The sequence below is a fragment of the Mastigoproctus giganteus genome, chromosome 4, assembly GCF_048544385.1.
Source record: "Mastigoproctus giganteus isolate SK-2022 chromosome 4, ASM4854438v1, whole genome shotgun sequence".
In the NCBI taxonomy this organism is placed as follows: Eukaryota; Metazoa; Arthropoda; class Arachnida; order Uropygi; family Thelyphonidae; genus Mastigoproctus; species Mastigoproctus giganteus.
Genome location: NC_143578.1, coordinates 205,446,505 through 205,474,215, shown reverse-complemented (window position 1 = coordinate 205,474,215; position 27,711 = coordinate 205,446,505). Strand labels below are relative to the sequence as shown.

General features: G+C 36.0%; 1 protein-coding gene across 1 annotated transcript in view; it reads right to left on the bottom strand.

Annotated features, from left to right (window-relative positions):
• Positions 1-27,711, bottom strand: part of LOC150087340 (ubiquitin carboxyl-terminal hydrolase 20-like) — a 561,531-nt gene that overhangs the window by 422,659 nt on the left and 111,161 nt on the right. The window contains exon 5 of the mRNA XM_090372003.1: positions 25,570-25,639. Within this exon, the coding sequence (XP_090228129.1) occupies positions 25,570-25,639 (70 nt within the window). The remainder of the gene's footprint in view (positions 1-25,569; positions 25,640-27,711) is intronic.

Here is a 27,711-nt window from a genome sequence, read left to right as displayed (position 1 = left end):
ATAGTGATTGCTTATTGTACTTCTCAATTTTGTAAACTCTGAAAAGTGCTTATAATGCTTTTCTCACCACGGCCTCTTTTTTTTAAAGAGAATTATTAAAGATTGTCACTGTTCTACAGTGGTGTAATTAGGGTGAGACAGGTGGGGCACGTACCCTGGGTGCCATATTTGGGAGGGGTTCAATTTTTTTGTTTAAAAAATGCAAAAATTCCAATTCCATGTGTGCCCGTGATATTCATCGCTGATGTATTGACATTTTGCCTTGCTCTCGTGTTTCCCTAATTTGTGTTTCCAGTGTGTGTTTATTTTTTGGCTCAATATAGTTGTGTTACTGTTATGGTCATACACAATTTTTTTTTATTCCAGAAAGTCTTACCATGAAACGAATATTACCAAAAAAGAAGCCGAGTGGAGCAGAAGGCAGGAAGAAAAGGAAAATGCAAGAAGAAGAAGCTAAAAAGTCAAGTGGCATTTTGTCATTTTTTGAAAATCAAGAAGCTGGTAATTCATCAGCAGTAACTACATCAGATATGAGTATTGATCAACTCACCAGTACATCAGAAGGAGAATTAAATGTCTTTCAAGAAGCTGGAAGATACTGAAACAGGTAGTTTATCAGTAGTAACTGCATCAGATATGAGTGTTGACCAAAATGAGGATTAAATTCTTTCAAGAACCAGAATTGTCTTTCAAGAGGCCAGAAGATACTGAAACTCTGAGCAGTGAAGAACAGGAAAAAACAGCACAGACTATAAGTGGTGCAATTCAGTATCATGATGTAGGCTTCTTGGAGTTTGATAAGACATCAAAGAAAGTCATTTTATCAGATGCACTGAGAACAAAAATGATCAGATTGGGTTCGAAGTATTTTCAAAATAGTGAAGGGTCTTTTATTCCCACACAAAATCGATCAATGAATAAGAGATGGTTTAAAAAAAAGTTGGGAAATGGATATGGAGAAGTTTGGCACTCCTGGCTTGTTTATTCTTCAGAAAAAATGAGTCTTTTGTTTTTGTTGTTTGCTATTTTCTCAAATTGACAATTAGTCTTCACTGAAGCAGGAAAATGGGTTCAATTACTGGAAAGCACCAGAAAGGTTTAGCAACCATGAAAATGCAAAAACTCATTGATACTGTTTCACCCATTGGAAGGAAATCTTTTAAGAACAGAGAGAAATCATTGACGTAGAGCTTCAAGCTCAAATTGTAACAGAAAAACAAAGGTGGCAAGATGTTCTCCACAGAATTCTCCATTGTATAAAATTTATAGCAACACAGAACCTGCATTGGGTGACCACAAGGAATCCCTTAGACAGGAAGAGGAAAGCAGTATTGGAAATTTCCTTGGGTTACTAAAGTTGTTGACAAACTTTGATCTTGTCATGAAAGAACATCTCAGTAATCTAAATAAAGCACCTTGGAACAACATCATATTTATCTCCTTTAGTGCAGAATGAATTTATTCAGCTGATGGCTTCTACTGTTTGCCAGAAATTGTTACAGAGCATCCATAAGGCCAAATATTTTGGCCTCATGTTTGATTCTACTAGAAAACAATTCATGTAAAAAAAGTCTTTCTTTGGATTTATCCAATTAAAACTTAAAACAAAAGGATGCTGAAAGCATTGTAAAAGTGATTTTGTAACAACTGGAAAAAGACAAAATGCCATTTGAAGACTGTCGGACACAGTGCTATGACAGCTGCATGAAGTTATAGTTGGTTATAAAAGTGGTGTTCAATAGAGGATTACTGAATAAATAGCAAAACTATTTTTGTGAACTGTGATTCTCTCAATTTGGCTGGAGTGCATGCTGCCTCCCATGATGCACTGATGGCAAGTTTTTTTGGGTGCAATTGAGTCACTTTATTCATTCTTTTCACATTCTACTCTCTGTTGGCAAAAGCTGAAAGATGTCATACCAATAGTTGTCAAATCTGAGTTTGGAACTTGGAGTTCTAGAACAGAGGCTGTTAAGCCAGTTCATGAATACTTTGATATTATAGTGGAAGTCTTGCAAAGCATGACTGCTGATCAAAATGAGACTACTGATAAAAGAGGTGATGCAAAGCAGGTGCTGAATCGAATTTTGACTTTTGATTTTTTGGCTTTTCTTGGATTTTGGCACAAAATCCTTGTTTGGATTGATCATCTTCAAAAACGACTCCAAGATCATACCATGAACTTTCATGATGCTGCTTATGATTTAAAAGCCCTTCAAGATATTTTTTGAGAACTCGAGAATCATTGGCCAGTGAATCACTTGAAGCAGGGCTGAAACTATGTGATGAATGGGATATTAAAGTAGAAAGATGCCCCAGAAAGAAGAAACTAATGTCCAGTGAAAAATCAAAGGATGTAGGGCTCACTGCAAAATAAGAAATTCTGGGAATAATGAAAGGAACTATTGACCACCTCCATAATGAAATGGAAGGAAGATCTGTCTGTCTCCATGACTTGGATTCAAAATTTGGATTTCTTTTAGATGTTAAAGGTTTATTGCTTGACTCAAATGAAAGCAGCAGCAATCATGGCTTAAATATCTTGAAGAAAAGTTGTCTCAACCTTGGACAGCTTTCAGCTTTATGAAGAAATTCTGAATTCTAAGATGCTTCTGAAAAGCCATGCAAATGTTCAGATTTCGAAAGCTGAGGAACTCCTCGAGTTTATTGTTCAGTACGGAGATGAAAATGTTTTTCCAAACTTAAGGAGTTGCTGTTCAGATAATGCTCACTATTGCAATTTCAATTTCCAGCTGTGAGCAATCTTTTAGCAAGTTAAAATTGATCTCATCATATTTGAGAGCTTTGATGGGGCAAGAGAGACTTTCTGCTTTAGCCCTCATCAGCATTGAACATGGGGAAACTGAAATAACAAATTTTTATGACATTATCGATCGGTCTGCATCAGCTAAACTTAGAAAAATCCATTTTTAGTGTGAAGTTCTAAATCATTTTTTTCTAAATACCAGTAACAATTTTTTATATATACTCTGGTAGTTTTTGCAATTTCCAAAATGAAATGGCATTGACAAAGTAAGAAATAAGTATGTGGTTATAGTTATAAAAATATATTAGCAACAATATTTAATTTTTTAACAATAAAAGCATATTTTGTTTTTATTATTTTGTAATAATAAAAACAAAATACACTACCAATTGTGCTACACTCAGCTGTGCGTATATATAGTACCGCACAGTTAGTACTACTAACTAACTGTGCAGTACTATACATACATACCAACTGTGCAGGTGCCTCTGTAGCCAGGTGGACAGGAGCAGCAGTGCGTAGCACACGCTTCTTCGAGCCCGTGACCACCAAATACGGAAAGGTCAGGGAATGACCACTGCATATCCCCGGAGCAATATGGCCTTAGTTGCTAATGTTCATAAAAACCAAATAACAACAACATAACATCATTTCGCAGTTACCGCTGCATACGGGTAGCGGTAACCCAAGAGAAACGTACCAACTGTGTAGTACTACACTCAGGGAGGTTGAGAATGAAAAAGACCCAGGGAGTAATTGTGGAGTCAGATATGAAGTTTTCTGAGCAGTGCAGACAGGCTACAAGCATAGCTCATGGGGGTCTTGTCAATGATATATAGGAATTTTGCTAGCAGGGATAAGGAGGTGATTATCCCCTTGTATAAGGCAATGGGCAGGCCGCACCTTGAGTACTGCATACAAGTCTGAAGGCCTCATTTTAGGAAAGACATTGAGTTACCAGAGAAGGGCAACAAGATTAGTGAGTGGAACAAAGAGTTGCTGTTACGAAGATAGGCCTTAACTTCTGCAAACTGCAGCGTCTGGAGATAGGCACCCACGAGGTGACCTGATTGAGGTGTATAAGGCCTTGAATGGTTGGAGCAAGCTCAATATTGATGGGATTCTTCCTCTTGCTCAGATTCTGCACCTCAAGGGGCATAAATTCAAATTGGGGAAAGACGGTTGTAGAATAGATGTGCAGAATGCCTTTAGACAGCAGGAGATTGATTGCTGGAACAAATTTCCATCTGTCATTGTGGAAACTGACAGCTTAAATAAATTCAAGGCTGAAGTAGACAAACTTTTGGAAGAATGGATGGGTGAAACGGGAAGGGGGTTTTTTTTTTTTTTTTTTTTTGGCTGATGCTTAAATAAGCTTTCTTGCATCATATGTCTCTACTAATACTAATGTAACTGGTATTATAACGAGTAACCAGTTTGAGTACAAATTTTGAAAGAACAGTTTTCAAGGGGCGCTATTTTTTTTTATCTGTCCTGGGCACCATCAACCCTAGTTGCTGTTCTACCAGTCTCTTTGATTAAAGATAGTCACATTCAATCAAAGCAAGCATATATGTGTACGTACACACACACTGTGTGGGTGTGCACTTCAAAATCGTTTTTACTCAACTGAAATTGTATAAATCTATCTTACCTCTTTATCACTTCTTCCTAGACAGCAGTAAAATTCCACCCAGGTATTCATCTTGTACAGGAAGGTATACAGCTTTTTCAGGATGCAAATTAATAAGATGAATAAGATGACAATGACAGCCTATTTCCACCAACTGCTCAATCACTGTTTTAATATCCATGCTACTCCAGTTTTTCATTTTATCATAACATAATAATCCTTTTTACTAGAAAAGGTCACCACAATGGGGTGCTGCGCGGAATCATTATGATTTCTGCTATCTATAGTAATCAAACATGGCAAATTTTTCAGAGCCATCACTACTGCCTCTTCTTTCCCTATATGCATTTTCATTAACAATGGCTGTAGTTTTTGTTTTTTCCACAACTGTATTTTTTTTACTTCATGATTGGGAACATCTCCAAACAGCATGTACGCGTGATCAGCACAGAGGAAGATTATGTTCTATGACAAAACATGCAAATAAACATTCAGCATATATGACATCATTGTCACTAAGAAATGCAACATCTTTGAGATTTTACAATACACAGAAAATTTTGAATATACAGTCGAACTTGATTATAACGAGCATCAACTCACTATATCAGTAATGAGTTAAATCTACCTCCTATTTTTTTTTAATTCTGAATAACTTGATAAAAAGATAGAAAAAAAAAAAAAAAAAAAGAAATATTAGGGAGAAAAAAATAGTATTAATGTATACCTACATATTATTTGTATTAATATGCTTGTATAAACTACAATACACTTAATATTAAACAATTTATTTGTCTGTAATTTTAAAACCATACACTTAATACTAAACACAATTTATTTCTTTGTAATTAAAAACAATACTAATTAATAATAAATGCAATTTTAATTAGTCTTTTTATTTATGAATCTTAAAATTGATGTTTGTTTTAAAGATTTCACTTTGATATTTCTCAAGTTCCCCCTTAAAACACTGAACGAGTTAAAAGTCTCATTATTTTCCTCGGTTCCTTCAAAAATATTGACTAATGTGTCCATTAGTCAATATTTTTGAACCTTGAGCTTGGGAGAGTGTTGGCACTAATTTTGATTCACTTTCACTTATCATCATATCATCATCACAATTACCATCATCTTTGTTAAGCACAGCATCTACAATGTAGATGCTGTAGGAAGACCACTACTTCACTCTCTCTTTAGGAAGACCACTAGTTAACAAGTTGTCATTGACTCGTACAAATTCATCGATGTTATTATTAAAACCTACAACGTTGTTACATGGCAACCATTTGGATAATGGTAAGTTGTTTTCTTCGTTTCCATCATCTTCATCTATGATTGAAATTTCATTTGAATTTAATATCAATTTCTTGAAGCAATTCAATATGGTTGTCAAAGTAACGTTGTTCCATGCATCATTTAATAAATTTATAAGATCCAATATCGATATAGACTCATTAAGTTTCTGTTCTCTTTGAATGATTAGATGTAGAACTATAAATCTTTTATAAAATTCTTTCAAACTCTTGATTACACCCATATTCATTGACTGTAAAAGTGATGTTGCATTGGGAGGCAGAAACACTAGCTTAATGTTGGACAAATTTTGAATCTGGGGATGCAGCACAGTTATCAACTAACAATAAAATATTTTTCTTCTTTTTGAATAGCTCCTTATTCCAATCATTTACTTATTGACAAAAAATATCTGAAGTCATCCGAGCTTTCTTGTTTGCAGTGTAATCCACAGGAAGTTTCCTTATGCTTTTGAAACACCGAGGTTTTAACGATTTTCCAATAACAGTTTTTTTTTTTTTTAATCACTTCCTGTCATATTTGTGCATACAAGCACCGTCAAGCGAATCTTTGATTTTTTTCCCACCAAAACATTTTTCCTCTTTAAATTTAAATGTATTATCAAGTGTCAAATTATAAAAAAAGTCCTGTTTCTTCTGCATTGTTATTATTATTATTATTATTATTAATGGCCATATGGTACAAGGAAGCCTGAGGCTTATGCAGCACCAGCCAAAAAAAAAAATAAAAAAAAAATTCCCAAGTTACCCCCCTGAGTGAGAGTGAGAGAGAGAAAGAGAGAGAGAGAAGTAGAAAGGAATCACCAAGAAAGAGAAGAATGATGATATCCAGCTCAGGACCCTGGGTTTGCAGATGTCTTCGTCAATGAAATCTTTCCTGATTTCTGTCCAAACACCGTCAATCCATTCATTTGCCATTATTAGATCTGAAGATTGAGATTCTCCACTAATTTTTGCATAAACGATGTTATGTCAGTTTTTAAATCGATCCAGCCAACCACTGTTGCATACAAAATGGCGTGCCCAAATCATTTTGCAAATGTTGATGATTCATTGACATTTGTAACCTTGTACTTTCCAATTTTTTTTCTGGTTATGTTCTTTTCCAATGACAGTATGTAAACATGTTTATTCTTCCACAACGTCGATTCTTCCACAATGTTGTTGAAGAGAACAAAGAAAACTTTTTACACACTTCAACATTTTTTGCACCATGTTCTAACTCATGAATAATTTTGACTTTTTCGTGAATCAAGAGAGTTTTGTTAGTAGATATGTTTCCGAAGGAATGGTTTGCTTCTAACTGATTTTACTTTAAAATGACAGTAAGGTGATCTGCATACAAACAATTATTGTTTTTCCAAATTTCTTAGAAGTCCTGAAATAAAAATATGGTTCAGTGAATACAAGACAATCTGTAAATAGGGTAATACAACCATAGAAATTACAAGCTGAATGCCAATGCACTATTGTATAGCCCCTGTCCTTGAAAGGGCAAGGTTAGGTCATAAACTGGCTCTTAATCCAAGGTCATAACAGCTGTCGCCCCTTTCATTTATGTCTATTCGAAGAACTGGGTTTTTTTGACTAGCTAAGCAATTAAGAATGTTTGCACGTTTGCATAGTTACCAAAATTTGTACCGTATATCCATGTAGTATGCTTGTTATAACAGTAAGCAACTGTATGGGAATATGCATAAATTAAAATCATTATGGCTCATTACAGCCGTGATCTCATTATTTCCATGCTCGTTTTAACCAAGTTCAAATGTATTTGTCTTTTAGAATTTTCCACTGTATTTTACAGTGGAAAATCGTACCAAGACATTTTACTGAGAAACACTGTTAATTAGCATTACACTGCACAAGTAACATGAAATGCACATAACAGCAAGCCATCTATTATCCTGCATTTCTACTTTGCAACACAGACTACCACAGCACATCTAACAGATGGTTTGTTAACAAAAATAAGCAGAAACTTTCATGGGTTTTTTTAAAAATTCCAATTGTGAAAAGAAAAAGATGGAGAAATGTAGGTTTGCAAAGACGGAGAAGGGTCAAACCAAGCAAAAATGATGAATTCTCCATCATAAATCTCGAGAGTGGGCAGCTATGTACTTCGTTACCATGAGGAAATAGCTCCAGGACAACCATTCACCATTAATTAACAGCTCTCCTCTCTCTCTCTCTCTCTCTCTCTCTCTCTCTCTCTCTCTCTCTCTCTCTCTCTGTGAACCCTTTGTATTTGGACCTCACTGTTCTCATGTCACTGGCTCAGGGTGACCCACTTAGCTACTGGGTGGTTTGCAGGTGGTGGATAGCAAAAGGCCCTCAGATATGGGGGTTAGCTGAGAATAAGGGGAAACCCAAATAAGCAATAATCTTGGACCAACGAGACAGTGTTAACAGGGTGTAGGTGGGTAACTGGAGGTGTGGTTACACAGAAAAACTACATGTATCCAATGACAGCACTGTGACATGGCAACGAAGCTCTTCCATTAAATAAGAGCTACCGCACCTATTACGGCTGTGGCAGGTTTGGCAGATCAGCTGCTTAAATTCATTGCCTTCAACAGAAAAATAGGCCTCAGAAGAATAAAATGTAATAATCCTAGACATGACACAACCCATCTTGGTAGTGATATCTATGACGGCCCCAAGCCTGATGTGCAATCAACACCAAGTAGGAAGGTAACCGATATTAAACTAGCCACACTCAATATTATGACATTGTCAGGAAAAATAGGAGTGTGTGGATATATCAATGGACAGAAAAATTAGCATTCTAGAACTGAGTGAAGCAAAATGGAAAGGAAATGGGTATAGAGAGTTAAGAGGAGGCTATTACCTCTACTGGTCTGGAGGGAATATAGCGAGAAGGGCATAGCTATCATTATAGATTGAACGATGAAGGAAAGGCTACTGGAGATGAATAACATCAGCGACAGACTTGTGTCAATTAAAAACTGCAAATGAATGACTGTGACATTGAAGATAGTACAATGCTACGTGCTGATTGTGAAGAAACAGAGAAGCTAGAATTTGAAAGTAAGCTAAAAGAGAACATCACCGGTGGAGACAGAGTCATTATGGGTGACCTGAATGCAAAAGTTGGAGTGGAGAGAGAGAGAGAGAGAGAGAGAGAGAGAGAGAGAGAGAGAGAGAGAGAGAGAGAGAGAGAGGACTGGAGGACTTCATGGGTGGGGACCTAGGAATGATAATGGTGAGAGACTGCTGGATTTCTGCTTATGGAACAGCTTAGTTATAGGAAACACCTGGTTTGAGAAGAGCAAGAGTCACAAAGTGATTAGATATGGATGGGACAGTCAACAGGAATCCTCATCAACTATATATTGATGGATAAGGAGCTACATAGAAGATTAGTGTATGTCAAGGTCATTCCGAGTGTCTCTCTCTAGGCAGTGGTCAGGTTACTTGTTGGAGCTATAAGGTTCTCTAAATTGAAGAGGATCAAGATAACAAGAGAGAGAAAACTACGGGTATGGAAATTAAAAGAAGAGGGAAAAGGGACAATGTTCAGAAAACAGTTCAGGAAGGTTGTACCCAAGACAGTGGTGAACAGCATAGACATCGAATGGAAAGCTTTCAAACACTATATAGTAGGGTTGACAAGAGCAGGTATGCAGAAGGACAAGCAACAGAAGAAAGTGGAAAGAAACCCCATGGTGCAATGAGATAGGCTGTGAAAAACAAGAATAATGAATTCAGGACCTATTTCTAGAACAAGAGAATAAAGAGAGATATAAAACTGCAAAGAAGGAGGCCAAGAGGAGAGAAGGCGGTGGCTGGAAGAATGGAATGAAACACTACAAGGTATCGATGGTAATAAAAAGATGCTGTATGGCATGGTCAGGAATAGGAGAAGATATTGTGAGCAGTGCAAATATCTGATTGATGAGAACGAGAACCTAATAACCAAGGATGAAAAGATAAGAGAAGAAACACGGTAGAAGTATTTCGAAAATCTGTTGAATGTGCAGGACAGTCTCACACTGACATCACATGTGAGCAAGCCGTATGAAAGGGGGTTGGAGCAGAAGATAAGAGGAACGATTGAAACTCAGATGGCTGAGGAACAGTATGGCTTTAGGCCTGGCAGATTAACAGTGGATCTAATTTTCTGTATCAGGCAACTGATGGAAAAATTTTTTGAACACAAAGAACTATGGATGGCATTTTTGGACATAATTTTGGATGCTGTGAAGAGAGAGAGAAAGTGTGGGAAGGTTTGAGAAACTTGGAGATTGAGGAGCATCTTGTGAAGAGAACTGAGAATATCTACATCAACACAGTGAGCAAAGTAAGAACAGTGGTTGGGCTGACAGAGAGCTTCAAAATAACTTCAGCTTTGAGACAAGGAGGCATCCTGTCACTGCTACTATTCATAGCTGTCATGAATGATGTGCAATGTAGAGTTGCAGAACAACTTGGACAAGATCAGATGAAAGTGATGCTCTTTGCAGATGACCTCTGTATATGGGGGAAGAACAGCAAACAAGTGCAATGGCAAGCTGATGTGTGGATAGTATGGCCAATGATTTTGGACTGGTTTCAGTCAGGCAGGAGAAGAGTGAATAATGGTTTTAAAGAGGAGTGGTGAGCCTGATGGATACACTGCAAAAGGAAGGGAAGGTGCTGAAAATGGTTAACAACTTCGAGTATCTAGGAAGTACTGTCACCAAGACTGGAGAGATTGATGAAGAAGTAACCAGGACAGGCAAGAGATCTGATCTGGAACAGGAACATACCACTCAAGTGTAAGAATGCCTTTACCAGACCTACTACATGCCAAATGTGACAAATGCATCTGAAGCTTGGACTATGAGGAAAAAGGATGAAAGCAGAATGCAGGGGGCCAAAAATAAGGTTTGTGAGGAGCACAGACGGAAGGATAAGATGTAACAAAATTAGGAATGATGTGATTAGGGAGAAGATCCAAGTAGAGAGGCTCCAAGAATAGGATTGAAAGATCTTGTTGAGATGGTTCAGATGTGTCATGAGGATGAACAAGAGGCTTTTGCCAAGAAGAATGTTTGATTTGTAACTAAAGGACAAAAGGCCAAGGGGGAGACGACGAATGAGGTGGAAAGACATGATAAAGACCAATTAAGAGAGGAGGAAATTGGAGAGAAATCAATGAAGGAGAGAAGCTCATGGACATGACATGGTGGTGAGGTTTCTTATGTTGGCCCATGGAACAGCAAAACGATGATAAATAATGATAAAAATGATGTTCTCATGTCATGTTCCTGTGACCAAAAAATCACTATCCCAGAAATCTGAACCTTTCATAAATAATAAAACAAGCATAAATAATGATGAAATAAGTCTGGTGATCTATCTTTTCCCCCCTTTCACTCCTTTTAACTTCAACCAACAAAGAAAAGGTATTCCAAGTTTGAAACTGTCCTAAAAACAAGGAAAGTCAGGTTACCCTAAAGCATGCACTGATCAAGGAACCTTAGTGTCCTCCTAAAAGAACACTGAAAGATTGTATGCAGTGTTTTTGCAAGAGTACTGTTTCAACAAGATATGTACAAATGAGGATTCCATAACAGAAACAATGCATAATAAGATAAAAACTAACATCTAAATATTTCTTGTCCTTATAACTAAGATTTGTCATTGCCAGACTATTTCTAATTTCTTCTAAAACCATTTTACAAATACAATCAAAGTCCTGCACTGAAACAGCAACTTTCTTACTATAAAAAAATTCAATTTGAATCCTCTTCTATTTGGCCACTTCTTTTAGTTCTTTAGATTCCAATTCACACAGAATATAATACATGTAATTATTTTCCTTTTATAGATTATTTCCCATATTTCTTAAAAATAACTTCAGGAACATATATTTTGTGTAACAGATATAATTTATTAGTAAAACATTTCATTTCAAAGCATCCCATTTTTAAACTGACATTTCAAAGAATGCAAATTTCATTCAAAAAAATTAGTGGAAAGTTTTTCTTCATTAAATGGAAAGCTTTGCTTTGTAATTTTGATTCATTAGTGGTAAGTCCAAAATAACCTTTTATCTTGTTACCACTTAAGGAATAATTTGCCTGCACATATTAAAACATATTCTTTATGGTTTAAGCTTCTTTAACTGAATATATAACAAACACATATTCCACAGACAACTCTCTTGTCCTTCATATATATAGAGCCTCTTATGGTAGCTTGCATATTACAGTCTGCTTCATGCAAAAATGAAAGTATGATGATTCATCACAAGTGTTTGGAGCAATAAACTTAATATTTAAATACATTAATTACATGTATATACATAAGCAATCATTACTCCATTTTTGAAAAAAAATGTTATAGATAGTCTTGTAAAGAGTTCAAAGGAAAGAAAGGTTTATGATATGAGAAGGTTCAAAATTTTACGAAGTATCAACATTCCATGCCAATACCTCACAGTTATCTTTGTCTTAGGCTAGTAGTAGCATGATGTATTTCCAAATTGTGTTCAGTTTTTGTAGTTCTCCATGTTGACAATCTATTTGGATGTTTTATCCATAGGAGAAGACATATTTGGTTTTACTCAATTGTTATTATGTCAGGTAATTCAAGTTTCCATTTATCAAGCTGCTAAAACACCATGTACGGTTTTTGTGTGTAGAGTACATTTTTTGATCTTGCATTTCAAAATTTCATGCCGAAACTGGATAGCTGGAATGGTATTGTTGTCAACTGCTTTGGTCATTGTTTAGCCATTAATTCATACCTACTAGGGGGCTTCACGCCTGCTCGCTGCACTTGCTTCTTTTCATAAAATAAAATGAAATATTTACAGAAGCTTTCGACTTTGTGTGTGTCTCTTCCTCAGCTATGAATACATAAACACATTACTATATCTATATAATAATTGTAGATACACCATAGACAACTCTTAAAGAAAAACTACGATCATAGTGCGAAAGGCATCATTTCTTCTGTATCTCATATTGTGCTCATCCTTCAACAACGAGTTACCATGTATTGCACTACCTCAAATAAGTAATGCTTTACTAATAGAGAAGACTATTGTCACCTATTCTCAGTGGGCACCATCACCCAGACGGCACTGTTTCAGAGCTTTTGATGGGTGCCTTTCACACTACGATCGTAGTTTTTTTTAAAGAGTTGTCTATGGTGCATCTACATTGATATTATATAGATACAGAATCTTAAACTCTTAAAATATTTGCCTTATTGCATTTAGTTTATTTAAATAAATACATTACATATGGAAATCAAGAATGGTACTGCATGGTCATGTTAGATAAACATAGCGTGTGACCACTCTTAAACAGATGTTTGTTTTACCACAGTAAAACAAGCCTCTGTTACATATTTTTGTATTTGTTACATATTACCACGTAACCCGCACTCTCTTCTCCCATTGGCTGAATAAATATCATTAGGAGGAAAATTATTTTAATGTATAGAAAGATATCCACTGTGTATTCATTCTCATACCCATTACAATGTTAAAATAAAGAATGATATTCTAAGCATACAATTCTAGACTATTTCTTTGCATTATTCCAACAATGTGAACAGAGCATAAAGAACATAAATGCAGTAACAGATGCTTTAGTTCTAAAAATTTATTTTAAAAAATATATATATGCAATGTTTAAAATATGCATTATTTATTCATACTTTCATATTTTTATTCATTCACTCTGTACAAATCGCAAATCTGCCCTACCATGGAATATTGTTTCCACATCTGGGGCAGTTGCCCCAAAACCTCTCTCAGGCTTCTAGATTCCATTCAAAAGAATGGAAATTAAGTTAAAGACCCACATCTCTAACAGAATCTCTCCACTCTCTGTCTCATATGCATTCTGTTTCTGCTGCATCCCCTTTCTATAGATACTTCCATGGGCACTGTTCTTCTAAATTGGCTTCTATAATTCCAGTTCTCTCTCTTCCAAAGCAGTCTGAACATGTGCCACAACCAGTTAATATCCTTTTACTGCCTAACTTCAAATCCACAGAACCAACTTTTCTTCTTCATTAAACTTCCATTTTCTGGAACAACCTTCCTTCATATATATTTCATGAAAATTACAATCTACAGAAGTTCAAATCTAATATCAGGTTGTAATACCTCTCATGTTTAATAAAAAAAAATAAAAAAATACTTGCATATCCATTATAATGTTAAAATAGAGAATGGCATCACAAAGTGAACATTTTTAAACTATAATTTGCCTATTCCAAGGTTATGAAATGATTCGTATATAGGCACGCCCACTCAACAGAGGCGCCTCCATAGCCAGGTGGGAAGGAGCAGCAGTGCGTAGCACACGCTTCTTGATTAGACCGAGGTTCGAGCCCGTCACCACCAAATACGGAGGATGCGGAAAGGTCAGGGAATGACCACCGCATATCCCCCGAGCAATATGGCCTTAGTTGCTAATGCTCCTAAAAACCAAATAACGAAAAAAAAAAACCACTCAACAGTTCTATAATGGCTTTAAGAATGGGTCTAGGAGCACCCACAAACATGAGAGCAATATTCCATGGTAAAGTTTGTGATCTATACAGAGTCAGTAGCTGTCTAGAACAGAATTAAGGCTGAAAGTTAAAGAGAAGGCCTAGTTTTTTCAATGCAGAAGCAGCAATATCTGTAATATGTTAAGAAATTATCTCCAATAAAGCAATATGATCATGTCTAGAAACCTGACCTGAATGCTCTTCAAGTATGGGGGGGTGGCAGACTACACCCCAAGAAATAAAAGAGGACTAAGTTTCAGAAGGTTCTGGCTTGAAGTTGCTATGGTATATGTCGCAATATAAGTCAACCCTCTGAAGTATTAAAAAGCACCACAATTTTAAACTCAACCTATATGTTATGTCACATGTAAAAATTCCTAAGCTTGGGATTTTATATTCAGTGTCTAACTGTGTTTGTCAATATAAAAACATGAATTAACATCAATATATTTACAATTCATACAAATATATGTTGTTACTAACTTTTAAAAACCCAAGTTTCTTCATCACATGAATTCATAGAGTTATTTTTTTAGGCTGACTTTGAATTCTCAAAAATTTTGCTTTTAATTGTTTAAGTTGTCTTTTTTTTTTTTTTTTTTTGAGATTGTCAATTTCTTATGATGTGCTCTTTTATATTGAGGTATTGTTCACAGAGGGAGTAATGTGCTGTACTGCAATCAATTTGCAAATAAGTATTAAACAGGCATCAAAGACTAGCTCAGTTTCATAATCAAAGCCTCCTATATCACAGCATCAGTAAGAGGGATCTCGTGTTGTCACCTATGCATATAGGTTTTGGTTTTGTGAATCTCTACCTAAGGGAATATTTTACATGCTTACTACATTCTTTATGGATTACTATGCAATGTAATAATGTCACAATGTAAACCTTTTAAAAGAGCAGAAATAATTAAATTAAAAGAGTACAAAAGGCAAAAGAATTGTACAAAAGGAAATTAATGGGTTGAATATATGATTTAAGCAAGCAGTTTGAAGAGAGAGAAAACAAAAAAAGAAGTAAACTTATATTAGTATTAACAAATGCAAGAAAACTAGCTTATATGGAACTAGCAAAAAAAAACCACACTTCCCATATCACCTGTCCATCTCCTTGAATTTATTCACACTTTCACTTCTACAACACCAGATGGAAGTTTGTTCCACTAATCAACTACAAACTGGTTGAAGGCAAACTTCTACACATCTGTCCTGCAACCATCACTCCTCAATCTCAATTTATGCCCCCCTCATCTGTATAGTCTGAGCAAAGAGAAAAGGATTCCATCAGCATTGAGCTTGCTCAATCCGTTCAAAGCCTTAAACACCTGGAGACACCTCAATTATCAATCAGATAATTCAGGCGTCTCCAGACACTGCAATCTGCAAAACATTTATGAAGCCTTTCATGATGAGTACCCTTTTGACTCCCCCATTACTAATCTGATTACTCTTCTCTGCACCTATTCTAACAGATCCACATCCTTTCTAAAATGAGGCATCCAGACCTGTATGCAGTATTCAAGATGTGGCCTAACCACTGCCATATACAATGGGATACTCACCTCTTTAGCAAAATTCCTGTATATAAATGACAAAACCCCAGCCTGGCAGCATCATTCAGAGAACTCAAGTTTGACTGCACAATTAACCCCCAAGTCCCTTTCATTCTCCAATACCTTGAGTGTGGCACCACACAGCTGTCATGTTAACCTGGGATTACTGCTAGCCAAGTGCAGTACCTTGTCAATTAACAATCTGTCAACGTTAAACTTCAATTGCCACTTCTCAGCCCATCTGCCTAGTTTTTGTAGACCTTGCTGCAGTAGCATAGTCATTACTGTCATTAATCACCCTGCCAACCCAGACAACATTAAACCTATTATGCCTTCATCAATATCATTAATAAATATAGAAAACAACAATGGACCCAGCACTGAACCCTGGGGCACTCCACTAATAACATTTGTGAGAAGAAGAGCAGTGTCCACTGATAGCAACTCTGTCTCCTCCTACTCAACCATCTGTTTATTCACAGTAGTAACTAGCCTTAATGTCACACTGTCCAATTTGTACAGTAATCTTTTATGTGCAACGTATATATGCTGGAATATGTGGTAAGTTTTCTTCTCACCACCAGAGAATGACCTGGAGATTAGCAAAACTATAAATAGGATTTTAAGTCAATAGGAGAGGGTCATTAATGTGCAGGAGGAAAAAAGTGAGTGAAAGAACAAAAATCTGTAAACTCCAACATCAGTTGAGAAATTTTGGGGAAGGGGTAGAGCACAATGTATAATTATATACAGTGGTTGGTAAGAGGAAACTGTCTACCCAACTGCAAAAACTGGAAGGCAGACCACATGATAGAAGCTTGCTTGCTTTCAAATGACTGAGCCTCAAAAATATTGAGAACATTTGCTGCACAACTTTTCCATAGAATCTGTCCAGAGGTAAATGGCATAAGTCTAAATATTAAATTTCCTAAAAGAATCCATAATGGTAATGGATTAAAACTTTTGCCAACTCTTATACGTCTTGAAACTTTTCGCCTGATAATTAATCAGATGAAAAGTTTCAAGACATATAAGAGTAGGCAGTTGATGAATAATGCTGCTACTTCAAAAAGGAATATGGCATATACAAGGGGGTGATAACTGGTATGGAAAAATTTTACTCTTTTTAGGTTGGCTTTAATGGCACATTAGTTCTATGTTCATAACATGCCAAGCTCAAGGCTCATAAATGAAGGTAGGTATCTCAAAGAAAAGAATTTATCTTTTAAACATATTTTCTTTTTATGGTAAGGTTAGAAAGAAACTTTTTGTTTCCCCTGAACAATGATGTACAGTCAGTCCTCGTATAACACGTGTTTACACTACACAAATTCGATCATACACGATTTATAAATAGGGGAATGATATCTTATATAACACGAATCGAATTCGCTTATGCACGATTCGCCTTTGTGTTTACAAGAAATGGCAGTTGAACACAGAATCACCCCAACCGAACGCAACACGATAGGAATGAAGAGAAGATTCTGAAAATGTATTTATGTTTTTTATATCAGCGAAGGGGAAACATATTTCTCCATAATAATGTAAAAACCAACACAATTCCAGAAATCGGTATAATCGCAAATGCAATTAGATCGAGTTTACTACCAGTTTATAACAGATTCCACTAGCAGAAACGCAACTGGAAATTGTTTTTACTGTTTTATGGTAGTAACCCCTAGAAATGTGCTTTAGTAAAATGTGAGGTGTTAATTGTGTATCTCTGCCTTTACGGTGTTGTTTAATCAGTTGCTACACATGCACAGCTTTGTTTATGTGTATCAAGCGTGCCTCCTCGTTTTGTAATTGTGCTTTATTCCCTAAAAATGAGTAAAATACTTAAAAGGTGTGAAAAGGAAGTGTCCTGGTGAAGACACTGCAGATTCGGAGAGAAAAAGAAAAGCAATATCGATAAACAGAGGCAGACTGGATCAAAAATTCTTACCCGGGAAAATTTATAGTGGCCTCATACTATGGTTTAGGCCAAAATCACACTGGTCTCCGGCCCACCGGGGTTTCCCCGGTAGGCAGGAGACTGGTCCGCCTCTGTTGATAGAGAAAAAATATGAAATTGTGAAACGCTTTGAGTGAAATGAAAGACCATGTGAAATGAAAGAGCACGTGCTACAGACCTAAATGAGGCAACACCGAGAATTACAAAGAATGCAGAGAAAATAAAAACAACTTTCATAGCAGGAACAACTCAAAGTGTAATTAAAATCCATTAGATTAAGATACAAAGAATTGGAAGAGATGGAACGGCTGTCATCTGTTTCGATAGAAAATCAAACAAAAAACAAGTTTGCTTACGATAGAAGCAAAAGCATTAGCAATATTATTAGCAATAATTATTAGCAATAAAAGCATTAGCAATAATAGTCATAATAAAATACGTAAATATTTTATTACGATTATTTATTGTGTTTGGTAATGTTTTGGTTACAAATGTGTGTTCAATCTTGGGTGGTCGGCACCTAACCCTATTTTTCCCATAGGGCCTGTGTTTATATTGCACGATTTTGCATTGCATGAGGGTTTCTAGGAACACAACTATCGTGCTATACGAGGACTGACTGTATATTTAAAACCATGAAAACAGCAAGCTTTATATAAGTTAATTTTCTGTAAGATGAGAAAATACAATATATGTTTTAAATCTTCATCTTCCAAAATGCGCAGAAGCGTAATGGATTCTCTCAATTAAGAGTCTGTGAGAAAGGGCAGTTACTTGGTTACAGATATGATACAGAATTAGGAACTCTTGAATTGTTAGAGATATATTGCAGTTTTTAACTCATAGATCTTCTGCATAAGGTAGCTATGGTCTATTTGAAGCCTAGCTAATAGCACTACTAGTACAATGCTTCTTTTATACCCCATAAAGAGTCATAAGTTATATTTTTGGTTAATCCAATTGAGTTTATTTACACTCTGACTGCACCAGAATGAATGCCATTGTGAAATTCCAAGTTCTAGAAAAGCTTTAATATAGTCAGAGTATAATCAAGAGGGTTTCCAGTGTAGTAGAAAATATGATTTTGTGGCTTTAATGGTATATACATTTACTGTAATTCCAGTGTGAAACTGAATCCAGCAAAAGACAAATATCAGGTAGGACATATAAGGGGGCAAAATTTAACTGAAAATTGGATGGAAGAAGTACCCATGCTGTGAAAAGCCTGCAGAATATTCAGCAAACAAACATCATACATTTATGACACTGTTTCGACTAAGTAACTCAAAGAAAATCTTACTGTATATAGGCTACTTTCTAATTAAATTTGGCGGTGTGTAGTTTAGGTCTGCAAGTGATGGATTACCTGATCAAATGTTACTCTTAGAAATCCACTGCCAATTTAGTGATCACTTAAGTTCATCCTCACCTACCAAGGTTATTCTCACTCCGGGATTTGAAGTAGTAGATAAGTAACTATAATGTTTCTTATAGTGGTGTTCCTTGACTTTTAGACTAGCCCTTTAAAATGTTATATAATGGCATCCTTAAATTAACTTAGAATCAAAAAGAACAGACACTGGTGACCCACCAAACAAACTTTGAAAATCAATGCATGTCACATGATCTGCCCATCAAAATTTTCAGCAGCATCACCATCTTAATCTGTACAATGTTTATTTGTACAATTACCTAACAATTTAGTAACCACATGACACAGCCCACCCACCAAGTTTTGGTGGCATCACATCTTGGTTTGTGCATGCAATTATTTAAAAATTCTAGTGCATTTTGCCCTTATTACTTTGTAAAAAAATGTGGAAAAATCAAAAATAAAAAGTGCCAATAACAGTGAAGATCTGTAAACTTAATACAATTGAGACAAAGCTTGACACAATTAGACATCTCAAAATTGGTTAACCATTTAAATTTGGTCTAATATTCAGTAACGTTAAGGTAATGAATATCTGTAAACTTAATACAATTGAGACAAAGCTTGACACAATTAGGCATCTCAAAATTGGCTAATCTTTTAAATTTGGTCTAATATTCAGTAAAGTTAAGGTAGCTGACTGTAAAGGAAAACGATAAAATTAGCATTAGCAAAGGCACATGATGCAAGAAAGCAAGCTTATATAGCATCAGTCAAAAAAAACACCCTTATTTCACCCATCCACTCGCTCCAAATGTTTGTCAAGTTCTGCCTTGAATCTATTTAAGCTATCAACTTCTACAACAGATGGAAGTTTGTTCCAGCAATCAACCACCCGCTGGCTAATGGCAAACTTCCGCACATCTATCCTACAACAGTCTTTCCTCAATTTGAATTTATGCCCTCTCAGGCGATTGTTCTGAGCAAGAGAAAGAATCCCATCAGCATTGAGCATGCTCAAACCATTCAAGGTTTTATACACCTCAATCAGATCACCTCACAGCTGCCTAGTCTCCAGACACTGTAATTTGTAAACTTAAGCCTTTCTTCGTAAGAGCAACCCTTTGTTCCATTCACTAATCTTGTTGTCCTTCTCTGTACTTGTTCCAACAGCTCTACGTCCTTCTTAAAATGAGGCCTCCAGACCTATATACAGTACTCAAGGTGTTGTCTGACCATTGCCTTATACAAGGGGATAATCACCTCCTTATCCCTGCTAGAAAAATTCCTGTATATCATTGACAAGACACCATGAACTACTCTTGCAGACTGTCTGCACTGTTCAGAAAACTTCATATCTGCCTGCACAATTACCCCCAGGTCGTTTTCACTCTCTACCACTGTTAGTGTAGCACCACGCAGTTGACACTTTACTCTGGGGTTACTGCTTCTCATATGCAGTACTTTACATTTGTCAATTAAACTTCGGTTGCCACCTCTCAGCCCATCTGCTCAACTTTTCTAGATCCTGTTGCAGCAGCGTACTGTCATTAGTGTCATCAACAACCCTGTCGACCTTCGTATCGTCTGCAAACTTGGACATTAAGCCTGATATACCATCATCAATATCATCAATGAATACAGAAAACAACAATGGACCCAACACTGAACCCTGGGGGACTCCACTAATAACATTAGTCCAAGAGGAGCAGTGTCCATTGATTACCACTCACTGTCTTCTCAACCATCCCTTTATCCACAGCAGCAATTTGCCTCCAATGCCACACTGTTCCAAATTTTGCAGCAGTCTTCCATGAGTAACAGTATCAAAAGCCTTTCTAAGATCCAAATATATGATATCAAAATTATTCGTTGCATCCAGTTCCTTTGTGACTACATCATAGTATCCAATCAAATTAGTCAGACAAGACTTCCCCTTAACAAACCCATGCTGTGTCCGAGTTATAACTGAAGTCTTGTCTAGATGATCCTGCAATGCTTCTTTAACCAGTGCCTCCATTAATTTCCCTGGAACAGAAATTAATTACCTGCGTCGCCCTTTCATTTTCCTTTGTGGATTGGGGTCACATTTGAACATCTCCACTCCATGGGTACATCCCCCGAGTCCAAGGAAGCTCTCATAATTATGGCTAAGGGTTTGCTTACTTCTTTTGCTGCCTCTAATATAACTGGATAGATTCCATCCACCCCAGGTGCCTTTCTTATGTTATCTTCAACAATTTCTCCTTCAATTTACTCTGTTATTACAAGATTATCTAGCTTTCTGCCAGAGTTTAATACACCTCTGGCATTCCCCTCCCTGAATAACTCCTCATGAATGAATACAGAAAACAACAATGGACCCAACACTGAACCCTGGGGGACTCCACTAATAACATTAGTCCACGAGGAGCAGTGTCCAAAATATTCATTTAGTTTGTTAGCTACCTGAGCAGGATCTTCAACAGTTGAACCATCAATATCAAGTGGACCAATCTGATTCATCCCCTTCCTTCCAGAGTTTACATAAGTAAAGAACTCTTTGCTGTTTTTATTTGCATCCTTTGCCTAATATTTTCGTAATCTGCCTTTGCCTTCCTAACCTCCTTTGTGACTTGGTTACAGACCAGCTTATATCTATCATAGGCTTCTGTGTCACATGTTAAATTATATGTATCCCATGTAGTTTTCTTCTCTGCCACATGTCTAATTAGTTCATCTGACATCCATTTAGGTCAAAACCTCGAACAATATTTCTTAGTTGGTACACAAAATGCCTAGTAACTTCCAAGATTAATTCTTTGAATGCTTCTCATTTTGAATTTGCTGATGGTAGCATCATCAGTTGGTTCCACCGTATAGAATTTAAATACTGTTTCAGACCACTGTAGTCACCTTTATGAAAGCAAAAATCTTTTCCATTACCCCTGATGGAAGTTACCTCTTTGAGTAACTCCCACTTCAGCACACTGCGATCACTGCCACCTAGTAGTACCTTTATCTGCAGATTCTTATTGCATGAAGAATGGCTACTGATTATCAGATCAAGAGTATTTCTCCCTCTAGTTGCCTCCCAAACATGCTGCTGTAAAAAACAATCATCCAATAAATCCACAAAAGCCATGCTAATGGGTGAGTGACCAACCAACAAATTCCAGTCAATATCTGGGAAATTAAAATCCCCCATTATAAGACACTCCGATTTACTGGCCCACTCTATTTCTCTGCAGAATTGCTCATTATACTCATCAGACCTATAACACACACCTACTCTCATTTTTCTTTCCCAGTGTCCTTATGTCACACCAAACAGACCCAACTTTGCATTGTCCCCCAACATCAATTGGATGCACTTTCTTATTTTTTGTGTTTATTAAGTAACAGCATAACCTCTCCTCCTTTCTGTCCTGTATCCTGTTAATCTATCCTTTCTGTATACATTGTACTCTCCAAATTCCAATTTTGCACTGCTTATGTCTGTGTGATGCCATGTCTCTGATATCCCAACAATATCTGCCCTTGATGTCTTGACCAGCACTTCAAGCTCATCAAATTTATTAACTACACTCCTAGAATTGGTTTACATGTGAGTATACATGCACCTGTTTCTACCCTTAGTTACCCTAACACAGCCCATGTATTTACTTGTTCTACTATGACTCCCAGCAGTTCTGGAAATCCCATTGCCTTGCTTTCCAGGGTGCTGCTCAATTGCATTTCAATAGAAGAGGTACCAAAAGGTATACTTCTCAGACTAATAAAATAGCGGAGCACAAAGTCTCAAGGAGGCAAGTTGTGAATGATTTCACAATATGAGATATTATAATAATGATGCATACAAACCTCATTTGTTTTAAAATTCAACTATGTAGTAATGATGCAATTGCACTAAACAATATCACAGTTTGAAGCTTTCTGGCCTAAAATTTTATTAGTCTAAGAAGTACACCTCTTGGCAACTCTCATAACAGGAAGGTAACTTGTTGTTTACAATATGAGATATTATAATAATGATTCCTACCAAACAAACTTCGGTTTGTCTTAAAATTCAGTTATGTAGTAACAAAGCAATTGTACTAAACAAATTAGTTTGCATTTTACAAATTTAGAGGCTTTGTGTCCTAAAATTTGATTACAGTTTTTTCTTAAGTAATTATTTTGGCTGGTGCAGCAAAAGCCTCAGGCTTCCTTGTGCTATATGGTTAATACTCATACTAATAGATATTGGATGCAAATGAGATTGTCTAAATATCATGAAAATTATCAAGGATGCTAATAGCAATATCGCTTTTTTAATCACAATCAACCTTTACCACAGAAAGAAATGCATTTGCATCACTTACAAGCATTAATATTTATACACTGATCCCAATTAATTAATAATAAATATCCGCTTTAATTAGAGAAAAGAATTACAATTTCACTATTTTTGCATTTGGTCCCAAATCTAATTGTTTGCTCAAGAAAGAAAAGAAAAGGAAAAAATAAATGTGAGATAGTTTTAGTTACAGAAGAGATATGCAAGTGGCTTAAAATGCTTTTAAATGATTGCTTGATTTTTTTCATAAAAATTCTCAAAAAGGTTTGCTCACTTCTACAATATTGTAACTTATCTTAAAAATGGAATTGCATAGTGGACCTGAAATGTTGACATTAATTGCAATTTTATTTAGTAGTAGTAGTAGTGGCATGTGATGCAAGAAAGCAAGTGTATGAGCTTATGCAGCATCAGCCAAAAAAAAAAAATCACACCATTGACTGCAAATGCCTGTCCAGTTCCTCCTTAAATTTATTCAACCTATCAACTTCCACAACGACAGATGGAAGTTTGTTCCAGCAATTAACCGCCCGCTGGCTAAAGGCAAATTTTTGCACATCTATTCTACATCTGTCGTTTCTAAATTTGAATTTATGTCCCCTCAGGTTCGTAATCTGAACAAGTGGAAGGATCCCATCAGAATTCAGCGTGCTCAACCCATTCAAGGCCTTATATACCTCAATCAGATCACTGTGCAGGTACCTAGTCTCCAGCCACTGCAATTTGCAAACTTAAGCCTCTCTTGGTAAGAGGATCCCTTCATTCCTCTCACCAATCTTGTTGCCCTTCTCTGTACATGCTCAAGTAAATCTACATCCTTCCTAAAATGAGGCCTCCAGACCTATACGCAGTACTCAAGGCATGGCCTGACCATTGCCTTATACAGAGGGATAATCACCTCCTTTTCCCTGCTAGCAAAATTCCTGTATATCATTGACAAAACCCCATGACCTGCTCTGGCAGCCTGTCTGCATTGCTCAGAAAACTTCATATCTGACTGCACAATTACTCCCAGGTCTTTTTCATTTTCTACCACCTTAAGTGTAGTACCACACAGTTGGTACGTTTCTCTGGGGTTACTTCTACCCATATGCAGTACTTTGCATTTGTCAAGGTTAAACTTCAGTTGCCACTTCTTAGCCCATCTGCCCAGATTATCTAGATCCTGTTGCAGTAGCACACTGCCATTACTGTCATTAACGATGCTGCCAACCTTTGTATCATCTGCAAACTTCGACATTAAGCCTGATATACCTTCATCAATATCATTGATAAATATACAAAACAACAGTGGACTTAACACCGAACCCTGTGGGACTCCACTAATAACATTAGTCCCCGAAGAGCAGCACCCATTGATTACCATCCTCTGTCTTCTCCCATTTAACCATCCTTTTATCCATTGTAGCAACTTACCCTTAATACCATTCTGCTCCAATTTGTACAATAGTCTTCCATGCGCAACAGTGTCAAAAGCTTTCCTGAAATCCAAATATATGATATCAAAATTATTTTTTGCATCCAGTTCCTTTGTAACCACATCATAATATCCTATCAAATTTGTCAGACAAGACTTTCCCTTAACAAACCCATGCTGTGTCTGAATTATTGCTGCAGTCTTGTCGAGATGATCCTGCAATGCATCTTTAACCAGTGACTCCATTATTTTACCCGGAACAGAAGTTAAACTAACTGGTCTGTAATTACTCGTGTCACCCTTCGATCCCCCTTTGTGAATTGGGGATACATTTGCACATCTCCAGTCCGTGGGAACCTCCCCTGAGTCCAAGGACGCTCTCATAACTAACTCTCTAGTTAACTGCATGCCTTTGTGTAAGAAATACTAAATTCCACCTGTCTGTAACAATCAATAATACATTTTTACCTTTTGAAATTTAATAAGGCCACATAGCTTTGATGTGTTAAATATCATAAATGTCATGCATATATATATATATATATATTACAGATTGTTTAACTTAAAATCAAGTGTCAAGAACACAGTATCTAGCAACTATGATTTCATTATTTGAATTTTATGAGGAAAGAATTAAGAAGTTGTGCCTGCACACTGTAAAAAATGAGTGTGTGGGTATGCCTCTACACTTTTGATAAATCAAAGAAAACACTTACCAATTTGACAGAGCCTGGATTGCAGCATTCATGTAGCAGGTATTCCCAAGATTTTGTAATCCTGTTAATCCTATCAATTAAAAAGAGCATTACTCGCTCTACACAGTTCATTTATAAAACACACAATTCAGCAAGAATCGTGAATGGTTATGTTACTGGAAAAACTGTAAAACTTCACTCACAGCAGAAAAACAGATTATCAATTATACATAATTCTTTGAAATTATGAATACATATTATTTGCGACTGCATAAATGCATACGGGTTTTCTAATTCTCTTTATTTCAAGTTTAACTCACTGACAGTGAAGACAGCACCCACAATGGGCTTTAATAAACAGGTTATAAAAATATGTCTAAAGAGCATGTATTAAACATGTTGGGGGGAGATTTTAAAAATTAATTAAAAATGTTTTCAAAAGTTGTGTTCACAAAGATTGAAAATAAAGTCAGCTTTAAAAAATGAACAATTTTCAATTATTTCATGCCTTTATTACAAGCACAATATATGCTTGTAATAAAGGCATGGAAAAAAAACAAAAGGTAGAAAAAGTCCACCAAATGTGACTGCTAATGTGATATTTTTATCATGCTCAATAGAGGGTTAAATGGCAAAGAAGTAGAATTTGGGAGAAGAATTAAGTCATTATGACAGCTGAATAGAGAGTGTCACAAATGGAGAGTTGCAATTAAATAATTAGAAATTAATTTATTCTGGAAATAAGATACAATGCAAGAAAGGAGTAGCAACAGTTTTTAGAACTAGTTTAGAATACAGGTGAATTGGTTGGAAACATCATCCAATAGTTATGTTATGCAAAATTTAAGAAGGAAAGTTAGATGATGAGATTTGTCTTTATATATAAACAGCTAAAGACTCAAGAAATCAGCAAACAGAGTTCTTTACTTTGTTAGAAAGAGCAACAGAAACTGATGACAAGGAAATAACAGCAATGGTCAGAGATTTTAAACAGCAGGGTAGGAAATTAAAATTATACATTTACACAGATATTTTTAAAAAATCTGTGCAGAAAGCTAAATCTAGCAATAATGGTAGAAGACTACACTATTAGAATTCTTCATGGGCCATACACTCTTAATTACAAACTACTTCAGCATAAAGATAGTCACAAATTAAGGTGGAGGGGAGTATAATAGAAATAAGAAAATAATAATGGACTATATCATCATAAAAAGAATCTTAAATAAAAATGGTTGAAGATATGGGGTTTTACAGCAGATTTGAAATTGGAAGTGGCCAACATCTTTGTATTGAGAAACTTAAAAATGGTAATCAGTGGCAAAAAACAGGAGATATAAAAAGGTATAAGAGTTATTAAAATGAATAAAGGTCAAAATGCTCTTAGATTTGCTAATGGGCATTAAATATAGAAATCGTGCTGCTCAAAAATTAAATGGCATTCCTGATGCTCACATTTTGACGAAGAATAACTAATGCAGTTTACAGCAAATAAGTAATGCTGGGGAGTATTAATTTCTATGAATAATACGAGTAATGCTAATTTCTAATTTTCTAGCAAAAAATTTGAAAATCAAACTGGGGAATAAATAGTATTAAATAAAATAAAACAATCAAGGTTCTGTACTAACCCAAGGAAGCACAGCAGCTCAATATCCTGAATAAAGTAGTGCACAACACGTGCCTGGAAACACAAATAAATCCCCCAATGTGCCAACCTAACAGACAAATACAGATACCAACTAAAACAAACAATAACACAGAAGAACATTTAAGGGAACTAAAGTGACCACTTCTTCAAGGAGGCATTAGTCCTGTTTGGTTTGATTTTGGGCTTTTTATGGCACTTTCTAAGGCTATGATTCGCCAAGTCCAATTTGTCCTGTGAAAATTCCCAAATATTTGCATTTTTATATATGGCCTGGCAGATAACAAAAGGATTGTGGATGCCCTTTTGCAAGCAATAGGCAAATTCAACAAAAATCACATCTTAAATATAATTAACTTGCTAATCAGGAAACAAATCAGCAGAAATGACAAGATGTAAATTTCCATATCAACCAGAATGAATCATCACACCAAAATAAAACAAATTTGCAACGGAAAATCTCTAAAATTAAAGTGAGATGAAAATTAAAAACTTCAAACTACTAAACATAAAGC